At 34.8% G+C, this 12226-nt stretch overlaps 1 protein-coding gene across 5 annotated transcripts in view; it reads right to left on the bottom strand.

Moving 5' to 3' along the window:
* The window catches only part of ATP8A1 (ATPase phospholipid transporting 8A1), a 100604-nt gene that overhangs the window by 19250 nt on the left and 69128 nt on the right, over positions 1-12226 (bottom strand). For all 5 annotated transcript variants that reach the window (XM_063157355.1, XM_063157357.1, XM_063157354.1 and 2 more), the window contains 3 exons: positions 8862-8923; positions 6171-6227; positions 5619-5726 (listed from right to left, as the gene is read on the bottom strand). In XM_063157355.1, the coding sequence (XP_063013425.1) occupies positions 5619-5726; positions 6171-6227; positions 8862-8923 (227 nt within the window). The remainder of the gene's footprint in view (positions 1-5618; positions 5727-6170; positions 6228-8861; positions 8924-12226) is intronic.

The raw sequence follows: 12226 nt of genomic DNA, 5'->3' as shown, positions 1-12226 counted from the left end.
GTGTAAAAAAAAGAGGCCTAACAATTCAGAGCACAAAACAGTAACTAGGAGCATTACAGATTGATTTATTTTTCACCCCTCCTCAATTACAGGTTTGCAACTCAGACCATAACCAGATTTTTTTAAGAAAGAGATAATCATATTAGTTTAGAAAAGTATGTATTTTTATAATTTAAAAAATTAGTCTGGTTTTTTAAGAGGACTTAAAGGAAAAGCAGACCTATTAACTGCAAGGATGGAAGCACTAATGGAAGGTTCTTGCAGCTTTACAGCCTACTGACAGATGAATGGAGGTTGCTGTTATTAGGCGATGTAAGTTACAGAAATTTCATTAGTTAAAGCAATTATTGCAAAAGGACTACACAGATATAAAAACATCCAAAATTTTAATCACAGCTTCATTAATTTATGCAGTCATTATACAGATATGACAAAATATGGACAGCAGGAAACTTCTGGCAATTCCCTGAAGATAAAAAATCCATTTTGTTTAGTATCACAGAATAGTTTTCTCTGTATTGAAGAGTTTAAAAGAAAAAAGAAAATACACCTGCAAAGCATTTATCAAATATGAACAGACTTGGCATTTACTTTAAAAAACTTCTGCAAACTTCATCTGGCTTAAACAGAAAATACCATAAGTTGTTTAAAATATTTTGAAAGTATATTTAAATTATCTATTTGTTAATATTATATATAGAAGGATCAACCTAATTTATATCAATGTAGTAAAGACAGATCCAGGCAGTTGATTTTTTTCAAGTACACAATAAAAATTTTCTTCTATTCTGAAGTGACACCTTTATTTTGAAATTAAATGCAACTTTTTAATGCAAAGGGTCAAAATATACTGTGTTAAATGTAGCCAAAAAAACCCTAAAAATAATTTAATGTTGTTTTATCCGCTTTCTTTCCTGTGCATCTGTATTTAAGAGCACAGTCTTTACTAGTAAAATATTAACAAAATAACCCACAAAGTTCCTTGTTCACATGCTTCCATACTAGACAGTACTGACAGAAAGCAAATGCATGAATAAACATTCCTGCAGATGTAATGCAAATTTTAATATAATAAAAATATCCTCTGTATGTTACAGAAGATACAAAGTTATAAACTCAATGACAGCTTTTGAAATGTTTTCAGTATTTCTCTCTCATAAGCTGTGCATCCCCATTTTTTCTCACAGAAATAGTGTTTTGCTTCTACCAAAATCCTCCTTTCAGAAAAGGTATTTCAATATTTTGTTATAAGTAGATAGAAGTTAAATTCCCAGTTTCTTAGGATCTGTGTCTAAGACTAGAAGAATATAGTCCCAGAATAAACTCAAAGAAAGTAATTTTTGAACGGGTGATTTTAAAGTACAAGCAAAATAATAAGAAAGTAAACAGTAAGTTCTACTTAATTAATGATAAAACATTTATGTCTTTTTTCTACTAAAAGACTCATGAAGTTGATTTGCTACAGTACCTGAACTAGCTACACATACTATACAACATAATTAATTACTCAGGTTATCACCCCTTTTTATCACATATCCTTCTTCAGTTTTATGGCCTATTTTTCCATTTTCTTCAGCTTCATAAAGCCTATTGCTTCTCTCAGTTTTCATCTATTTTTCCTTCTAGCCTGTGTCTGCCAAAAGACAATGGTGAACTGACAGTTTTCATCTGAACATCATCAGTCAGGGAAAATGAATAAAGTTTTCTCCACTTGGAACTTTATTTCTTTAAGAAAAAAACCCCACAACTGGAATAGAAACTGTTTTAAGGTTGGCAAGATATAACTGGTTTCAGAATATGGAAAGCTACTATAACCCAGACATCTACTATCATCTCTAACAGATAATCAGCTACAGAACTACCAGTTACTCATATCAGAAACCTGTGCCAGGGTACCTTACTTATGTGAGTAAGAAGTCAAACCGCAGTTCTTTTGGTGCACTACCTGTTTGACAACAAGTTATCACTACTTACAGGACTTAGGACTACTGCACCATGGAGAGGCATGCAGTTCCCACACTGTGAGAAATAGTACTGTATAGGTGGATGAGTGTTTGCCCAGTGCAGATCTACCAGCCTTGAAAAACCAGAAAACAAAGGTCTTGATGCCAGAATTGCCTCAGCATGCTAGATGAACTGGACATTTTGGATCAAGGGGGGCCCTGTGTGTTCTTGTTCTGGGAAAACTCAGAGCAGAAGAGAGAGACAGAAAAATACACTTGATTATACTATTAGGAACATGTCAAGGAAAGGGGTCTAGTGACATAGACAACAGAGAAAAAAATGCTGTAACTTTCATACTTTTTCACTTTACTGTATTTTCTTTTAGACCATGGCATTCTGCAATCTTTCCTTCTGTGAAACCAACATACAGCAACCTATATGTAAAGCCAACTTTAATTATCTTCTGTATAATTGGAACAATACAGTAAAAGCCAACTTTAATTATCTTCTGTATAATTGGAAAAATACACAAAATGATGGAAACAATTAGTGTAAAAAGTCAGAAAAACTTGCAAAAAATTTTGATATATTTGTTTCTTTGTTCATCCAGTAAGTGAGTGGATGATGCTTGGATAGTAAAAAATGAACACAAAAAAACAACTCTTATGCTTTAACTTTGGGCCACTAGCTTTAGTGCTCAAATGAAAGAGTATTAGCAGCATGAACTGACTTCTGTTACAACTCAATTTTTTCTCGAGTCAATACCTTGCAGTGTTGTCCATAGAAATAAATTTATCAGAGTTGAATATTTTATAAGAGTGGATATAAAAAAAGAGTTTCAAATTATTTAGATAAAAACCTTCCTCTGCATCCAATGAATGAATTTTCCATCACCTCCATATGCTTTTTCTCTCCCCCTCAAGAGCACTAGAATTTTATTTTCTTGGAACAGAACCAGAAATAAGCAGGAAGAATCTTACGATTTTCATGACATTAATATGAAGAAGAACCAAATCCTTACCAGAATGTTTCATTAAGTGCTTTTCTATCTCAAAGAAGACATGAAAAATATGTTTGCAGAAGACACCATCTAGCTGGAACTTAATTGTTGGATGAATATTATGTTAAGAGTACAGACTGGAAAGACTATAAACCTACTATGACAGAATTGTTACCAGCTCTAAGAAGAAGAAAGAGAATACTTTTAAACATTCTAGGGACTATAGTTATGTAATCTGCAACAATATTTCCTTATAAATCTGAAGTTTATTAAAAAGGGGGAATTTTTAATGAACACGTTTGAGGAGAAAACTGCATGAAAGTCCCCTTCAGCATAATTTCTCATATCATACCAGCTAAAATGGACAAAAAGCTAAAAGCAGACATCAGCTTTTGACACGCTTTAACTTTTGCCAATAGGCTGATGAAGTTTTCAAGTGTGACTCACACATTTGAAGAAATCAGGCAAGCAGTATTTGCACAGGCAAGTAGAATTGCTTATATGGATTTGTTTCTGTCACATCACATTTTTCTTGCACAGATAAATCCATGAATCTTTTAGTTTCAGTACTTTTGGAAGGCCTGATTTGCTACAGAGAAACTCAGTGAATTCTGCCCTGCCAGAGACCACTCAGTCAGTAGAGGAGCTTCCAGGAAAGCTTACGGAAATCCTGCTTCCAGTCTGAGCTGCAGGATGCATCAACAGGACTTACAGCCACACAGAGTGCAGCACAAAAAGCTAGACCGGAGTTTAGAACATAAGCTTTACTGGCCTATGATACTCTCAGAAGACTTTATTCTGACATCACAGACATTGAAATATATTCCTAGAAAGGAAACAAAACCAATCTCAGTCAACACCAGCCCCCTTTGAACAACTTCATGCACATACACACATCAAAACTACCATATACACATAAATGCACAAGCAAACACGCTAACAAATTAAGACTACCCATTTCAAGTACACATAAAGTTTTATCACAACAAATAAATGATTTTAGGTTCATAAGTCAGACTACTTTGGCACAATGTTGAATTCAAAGCCTAAGAGTATTATTTTTGTTGACAGCTAGATCTCTTTAATGAAGAACTGTTTCTAGGAGATCACAGGAATTACATTCCCTCAACACCAGGTGTTTGCACAGTAATTCAGGCTCTGAAAATGTACCAACTATAACATTGTTATTTCAATAGTGAAGTATCCACCCTTATGCCATACAAGCTATAACACACCATTTTGTTTCCCCTGCACTTATCACCATGAAAGTTCTGGTGTCTTAAAAGCTGTAAAGTTTTTACAAAATCTCTAAAACCACCAAATTCCAAAAACATTGCTTTTTCTATAAAATACAGTATATATGAAGAAAAATGCTGAAGTACGATAGCTTAGATTAATTTAAAATAATATACAGAATTAGTTTTAAGTACTGGAGGCAATGTGGTAATGTACAAAATCTACATATATACATATGTTAGACACAATGATACAGAGGAAAACCACCAAGAAATTGTGTAATTTCAAATTCTTTTCCTTAGGTGTCCAAGTATTTAAGGTAACACCTTATGCTTTCCATTAAAACATAATAGTTACAGAAATGCCTATAAACTATTTTTTCCTTTAACTGTTTAAATAAGAGGTTAACTGTTTAAATAAGAGTTTGGATTTATGAGTCTTAATTACTTTCAAGAGAGGGAGAGATATGCATCGACATTTCCCACATCCTACATAAATTTTTAAATTGCTGAATTATATCACAGTGGTGGTGGAGTTAAAGGGACTCACTCTTTTACTGGTGTAAGGCTTGATTTAGTTGATATGCTTTGAGAACCATTAAAATAATATCTTTCTGACTCAAGCAAGTATTCTCAGTTTCTGATTCCCACTGAGAATGCACATCAAAATTCTCAGCTCAGGAAGTACTGGTCCTGCCCAGAAGCAGACATTAGTGTTTGGGAAATTAATTCTTCAGATGTTTCTGGAACTGAATGGTACTGAGAATTTGGGACTGCAGTTCCAATTAAATCAGATATGGTAGCAAATAAGCATCTTTTACAGAGTCAATCCAATCTGGAATATTCAGATCAGGTTTACACAAATGCAATTAAAAATGAATGAGGAACCACTAATTACTGTCAAAAGGTTAAGGATACATTACAATGATGCATTCCAAGCAGCACATTAATCAAAAAGGAAGTGCTCATGACAAGCAGTTAATGCAATGTTATGGCACCTCAAATTTTTGAGGCATTTTACAGAAGTATTTGGAAAATTTGTAAAATTCAAGATTAAAAACAGCCTTAACCAGGCTACTATTGGTTACTTTATTATAAAAGAATGCTCCAGAAAAGTAAGCACTATAATTCTGAGAACTGCATTTGGTAAGACTTTTCTTCAGAAAATTAAAGCTTACCTAAGAACTGCAAAACAGCTTACCTGTCTATTCTTTCTCATTAGACCATATACTCACAGCCTGTTAGCTGAGCTCCATTTTCACAAGAGTAAAAATTTATTCTATTTTTAATAAACATGGTTGCCATATTGCAGGTATAAAAGAAAGAATGACATACGCACCTCTAGTTAGCAGAAGGATCCAATAAAGATTAGGTCTGTATTACAGACTGAAACAATATTTTTTTCACACATTTGGATGGTAGTTAAAATATATTTTTACCTCTCCGGACATATCCGGTGCCATAGGAATGACCGGCCACAAAGAAGAGTAGATTCCAAAAAACACTACCCAAAGTACAATGCTTCCCCAGATTGCTATATGGCTGAACTGTTGAAACAAACCAAAAAAGAACAACTATCATAGATGCAATATAACATAAGATCTTTGCTACCTAGTACTTACAATGCTATTTTGATATATTGGGTTAAATTTTCATGCCTTGTATTAATTTAACTCTACTACTTCAGTTAGCCAATTCTTAAATGAAAATGATACTATCAGCAGCAATATTACTGCATTTTAAGCCAATTTAAATTCAGTTACAGTAAGTCCAGAGTAATTTGATTTTTCTAGTTTAAGTATTACATCTGTTGTAATTTTCAATATTGAGCATTATTTTTTGTATGTGGATATTTTGTCCTTCCACACAGTAACCACAGTTTTCTACTGACAAACTCTTAAAGGATGCAATATAACAAGTAAGAAGAATACAATTATTCATCCATCATATTTCACAGAACATATGAGAATATGGTAAAGACATTTGCTTACCAAAGTCCAATATGAGGTCTCTAATCCAGCCTTCAAACACACAGTCAGAACCACAAACTTCAGGAGAGAAGACAGAGAGAGTATTCTTAATATGGGAATCTTAACATACAGAAATTATTAGTTTGTTAAACTTTCAGGAGAAGACAAGAAGAAGTAAATTGCTACTAGAAGATTTAAGGATACAACCCAGTAATAAGCTAATAATAGAACATCAGGAATTACTGGATTCCATTAATAATGGCCACTCCCTTGATTTGGAAAACTCCTCTTTTGCATTAGAAATCTTATCCTTGCTTCTTAGAACTGTGTAAGTCTGGCTCTTACAAAGGTGTTGGCATCTTTATTGATGGTATTTAGGTTACACAGAAAGGTCTGTGAAAATTGTAGTAGTCTTCAGTAGAGACTGAAGGCACTCTAGTTACAGACAGGATGATTACAACTTTGTACACCAAGACAGATTTAGAAGAGACAGATGCTGGACTGAAGGAAGCTTGAAATTGTTCAAGTTTACATTAATCTAAACTTAAAAAACAACCAAAAGTTTTGTTCACTTCATCAGTAAATGAGTCATCTGCACCAAACTCTGAAAAGCCCGGGTTAAATGTTGGTAATATAAGACTTAAGTTCTGCATACAAATAACATGTTGAGTAAGTTTGTTATGTCATTTTCATTATTTCATTATCTAAAATATATGTGAAATCTAATTAGAAGAAAATTGAGGACGATTATGAGTATTATAATTTGCTTGGTCTATCCAGTTTGGGTTCTGGATTTGGATGCATGAAAAAAGTTATGGAAAAATAACCCAAACAAATTCCTTTGGTACACTTGTTCACTACTTGGGTCAGTCGTAAGAGAAGTAAACATCCTTTAGGATAAGATCAAACATTGCTGCTGCATGGACAAAATGTATACACAAAACAAACACTGCAGATCTCTATAAAAGGAAATACACATTGTGAGTATAGAGCCTTTACTGACCTGTGATGGGATCAGATCTGATATCCCTAACAAAATCACCAACTGCACATAGCCACTCCCTCAAGAATATGGGGTTTATTGCTCCCTCCTCTGTTCCAATAGTGCTCTAAATCCTACCCAGGGAGCAAGAACTCAAACTGGTATTCTGTGTAAAGACTGAGATTCTGAGATTTTTTTAAACAAAAGACTCTCCAAAATGGTCATACAGATATTTTCACAGCACTCGATTCTGGTATTCTGGTATTCTGTGTAAAGACTGAGATTCTGAGATTTTTTTAAACAAAAGACTCTCCAAAATGGTCATACAGATATTTTCACAGCACTCGATTCCTATTTGAAATTTATGTTTAAAGAAATAATTCCAGGACATACTATGAATCATTGCATATTTCTGAATTTTATTTGTGGATCCAAAGAAACGAAACTATATCACCTCCTGAATTCCTTTCTTATTGACTTTTGCAGAATTGATGACTACAGATGTCTGAAAACCACATTGTAAACAGTATGAGAAATGAGAATTGCCTTAGTCTCAGAATTTTGATATGACTGACAACTGTTACTACTCATATACTTCAGAAAAACAAGTTTTAAAAAATTAACTCGCCACCCTAATTTTGAAAATCTCTCCAAAAATCATGTTTGTTCCAGATTTCCTTGAATTCCTGTGCAAGAGCAGGAAATCATCAATTGCAACTTCTGTATTTCCCCAGACTTTTAACCTGAAGTGAAGGAAAATAGTTTTTTTTTGGGAAATTCTTGAGCACTTTGCAGGTTAGTAGCAAGAAATTAACTACCTTGCAAGATGGTCAAGTTTCAGCTCTCCTAGTTGAGAAGCAGTTGCAGAATGTGACATATGAGCAGCATTGTGACCTCTGTTTTACCATGTGTCTAGAGTATTTTCCTTTTATTTCCTTATTCCCCAAAAAAGTGATTTTGATGTGAATTCATATTACAGCCCCTTGCTTTAATGGAAGAATTAATTTCTTTTTTGTTCCTGCCAACAGTGAGGAACTTGAAAAATTAATTAAACTTTTAACATTGAAGAACAGAGGAGCATAAATCTAATTTTGCTTCTAAGACAGATGTTGGAAAACCCACTATTGAGTAATATTGGTATCTAGTAAGTGAAAAGCATGTATTTAGCTCTCCTATTTTATTCTAGGAGATAAAAGATTAAAAGGAAAAAAACCAATTATGACTACTATCTATGAGAGCAACAGACGTTTACTGTTAGGTATGGATCAGGTGTATTTCTGGTGGTTTGATTGCCTCCGAAAAGGGAGGCACAATCTTTATTCAACATGGCTCATTACCTCTTTTAAGGCCTCATGATAAATTAAGAGAGAACAGGATTGTATCATCAGAAGCCCACAAACCACTTCTATAATCAACAACCTGAGATTTCTCCAATGCAAATGCTTAAACTAAATTAATAAGCATGCTAATTAGGGAATTAGAATTCCCATTATTTAAAAAACCAGTCAGTTAACAGTAAAGAACAAATTTATCTTCTGCACCTTTATGGAACTGATTTGTTTTAAAAACTGGAATTAGAACACAAAGTGCACTCCAAACCTTCTTGAAGAGTCATTCAAGAGCCATTTCTTAAGGCACTTTTAAGGCACTGCACTAAGTCTTCTATGAATAGAATTAATAGTAATAGTAGCAGGATATCTTTAAGATAGTTAGAGCCAATGTAGACTTACAGTGTATACAGTGTTACCCAGGAGCAGGTAATCAGAAGTTTTGCCATTGCCGAATACAGTACCTGGAAAAGGAAACAGGGATAAAAATAAACATTTAAACATCCACAACAGGACTATATATGATCTTAATTTTGATACAAAGTAGATGGCAGCACTTTCTACAGGGTACTGAGATATTTCATTTTGAACTGCACTGAACACTAGAGAACTATGACTTGTATCATGTTTAGTGCTCTAAAACTTTCAGTGACTTCAGGGATTATGCAGGAAACAGGAACTTTTTGTGACACCATATACCAATAAAACCAATTTTGTATTTAGTAGAGTGCAATTAGAGTTTTATCAGATATAAAATCTTATAATCAGAAAGATGTGAAATATAATGGTTAGAGTATATACTGCTTATAACATATAAGTAGGCAGAAAGCTTAGAGTCAGACTTTCATAAATTCCGTTATTTTTGGTATGGAAACTTATCTTTGCTCTTATGCATATTTCTGAATTCAACTTCAATAAAAATACAAAATATACTCAGTTTAAATTCTTGAGATGCTTGTCATTCATAAAATTTTCAAAATTTACCCAACTCAAATATGTGGATTCATATAAGTACATACACATTTGGCACATATGGAAACACATACACATCAGTTATGCAGAGTCAGAGCTCTCAAGAGAGGCATTTTCATAAAAAAAATCATATTTTCATAAAAACCACGTTTCCTAAGCTGAAGACTCTAGAGCAGTGAATTTTCCATTATTTACCAGAAGTTCATGAGTATTTTTACAGCATAGGCTTTTCTGATCCCAGTTCTGTCAAATTTATTTTTAGACATGGGATGATCAACAACTGAATTATTATGAGGAAATTCCTCATTCTCAATTAAAAGTGCTGAGGTGGCTGCATTTTCCCATGTTCAGTTTTGAAATGCTTCTAGCATTCAAGGCTGTTCAAATACTGCAACTAAACCAATAAAATTATAATGCTCTGCTGTAGAGGTTCTAACCACTGGGATATTGCTTTTCACTGCATTATACAGAGTGTTAAATGCTGTGTATGTAGTAAGTAAGGACAAAAGACAATAAAAAAATAAAAGAATAATAAAGAAGTATTTTTAAAAAAGTTGTATTGGGGAAAGAGAAAAATAAAGGTATTTCTCTGTGGGGGGAATTAAGGGATAGATTTCTAACTCCTCTGATTAGGCTGGACAGAAGAAGGTGACAAAAATGGTGATAAATGCTGATAAAAACAGGCTGTAGTTGGAAACACTTATTTTCTACTATCTCAGCTGGCACATGGTATATTAAACACTGCTAATTAAGTATGTTTTCATATTTGTGTTGAGTTTTTTTCCAGCCTTCATATCATCTTTATATATGCTTGAAATTAAATCCATTTTGGTTGTGGATGAAGAATGCTCCTCTCTAAAAAAGCTTTTCAGGACTTGTGAAGATAGTTTAACAAAGAAAAAAAATGATGTATTTACTGATATTCTGGAAGAGACAGTAGGGGACAACTTCACAAAAAAATACTAGGATAGAAGTCTTCCTTAATCTAGCTGTCTCCCATTCCATGATGAGGAGCTCACAATGGCTGCATCCTTAGCTCTAGTGATAGTGGTTGCATTTCTGACACTTCCCCTATTTAACTTTCTCCCTGGGCAGACTAGCACACCAAGAAGGACTATAGGAGCTGAAGCCTGAAAAAAACCCAAAAAACTGAGACTGTAGCTTATTTTAAAGATTATACAAAAGAGGGAGCACCTAGTGAACTTACTAGTACATGCAAATTTGGCTTCTCCCATTTATGTTGACAAAGTTGCATCTGAAGAAGCTTCTGTGAAGACTGATGTGTCACTTTTTGTATCCACATGACAGTACACAGAGTGTAAATTTTGTGTACTGTACAATGGTAAGGTCCCATGGAGCCAATTCTGACAAACAATTCTTACAAATCCATACTGAAATTTTCTTCTTACAGATAAGAAATAGGTGGACAAGCAAGAATATGACTAAACAGTAGAATTTGACCAAGAGAAGGGTGCCAAGAGATTTTAATCATCTTCAAGATTTGGTTTTCAACATTCTAATAAGTGCCTTCTCATATACCACTGCACTGCTTTACAATATATACCTAGCAGTAAAGAGCAAAGTGAGAATAAGGCAGAGGAATAGGCAGGCAGCTAAGCCTATTACCACCAGTGAGAGTGCTGGGACTCAGCACTCTGATGCACAAAGCTAAGCTATAACTTTCATATTTTAGGATCTACCTGCACCACTTCTTTGTTAAGAGAAGGTGGAAGCAGGGACTTGTTCTCAGAAGTTCCTGTCTCTGGTATTCCTTAGGAAACTACTAGTATTATTTCCCTTTCGTCACTACACATCCAGACACCAGTGATTTAGTTAATAGCATATCTCTTTTTTGCACTTGTATCTCCCTCATGTCAAACTCTGAGCACCACCAGACCCACCCTAGGTACTGATTATATCACCTCACAATGTACCCAATTCCCCCACATCCCAGTTCTGCTCCCTTACCCATCCTTTCTTTAGCAATGAAAGGGAAGGGCAGCAGGCAATTTGTTCAGACTCACAGAGGCCACTGGCCAGCAAGGCAGTTCTAGCCCAGGGTTTGTGGGCTGAGGGGGCTGAGCTCTGCCAAGTGTTTGTACAGCTATCTCTGCCATTCACTAATGAACTCTGCATCACCACAGACACTCATTGAACACTTATCCATGATGTAATGCAAAAATCTCTCACGTGGCTTGGCTACAGCTTTGAATGGGGATTTCAGTTTGAATTTGAGATTATGGTTTTAGAGTATGCACTGACATTTTGGGAATCTCATTCCTCCTGGGCTATCTAAACCTCTCCAATGCAAACTATTGCCACTGAACTTACATTCAATGTGATGTGAGTGGCCTTTCAGAGAAAATAAGCTGCCACATCCCTCCCTTTACCCTTTAGGAGTCACAGAGTATTTTTCCCTTAAGCTTTTAGGGCATGAGCAGCTGTTACTCAGCTGACCTGAGCTGCTAGTCTAAGCACTTTCGAAAGTCCATGAGAACATTTCTGCCCCCTATGCCAGGGCAGACTGCTTGGCTACATCACCAAAACTGAAAAGGGACTAATTTTCAGAAAAGCTGCAAAGTACACAATTGTTTTTTTCCTCCTCACAAATTGGAATCAAAACCTCACCTTTATGAGAACTCTTTCAGCCCCAAACATTCCCACAAAATGGAAGCAGTGCTTTCAAGTCTCCTTTAATTAGCACCACTTTCCTCTAAACCACCCCACTTCCTTCTGCAGCTCAAGCATATACAACAGTTGAAAGAGAAGATGGACAGGAGTGAGCAGTCCAAGAT

This window comes from Melospiza melodia, chromosome 5 (assembly GCF_035770615.1).
Source record: "Melospiza melodia melodia isolate bMelMel2 chromosome 5, bMelMel2.pri, whole genome shotgun sequence".
NCBI classification, from domain to species: domain Eukaryota; kingdom Metazoa; phylum Chordata; class Aves; order Passeriformes; family Passerellidae; genus Melospiza; species Melospiza melodia.
Note: the sequence above shows the minus strand (reverse complement) of the source record. Positions and strands in the feature narration are given on the sequence as shown.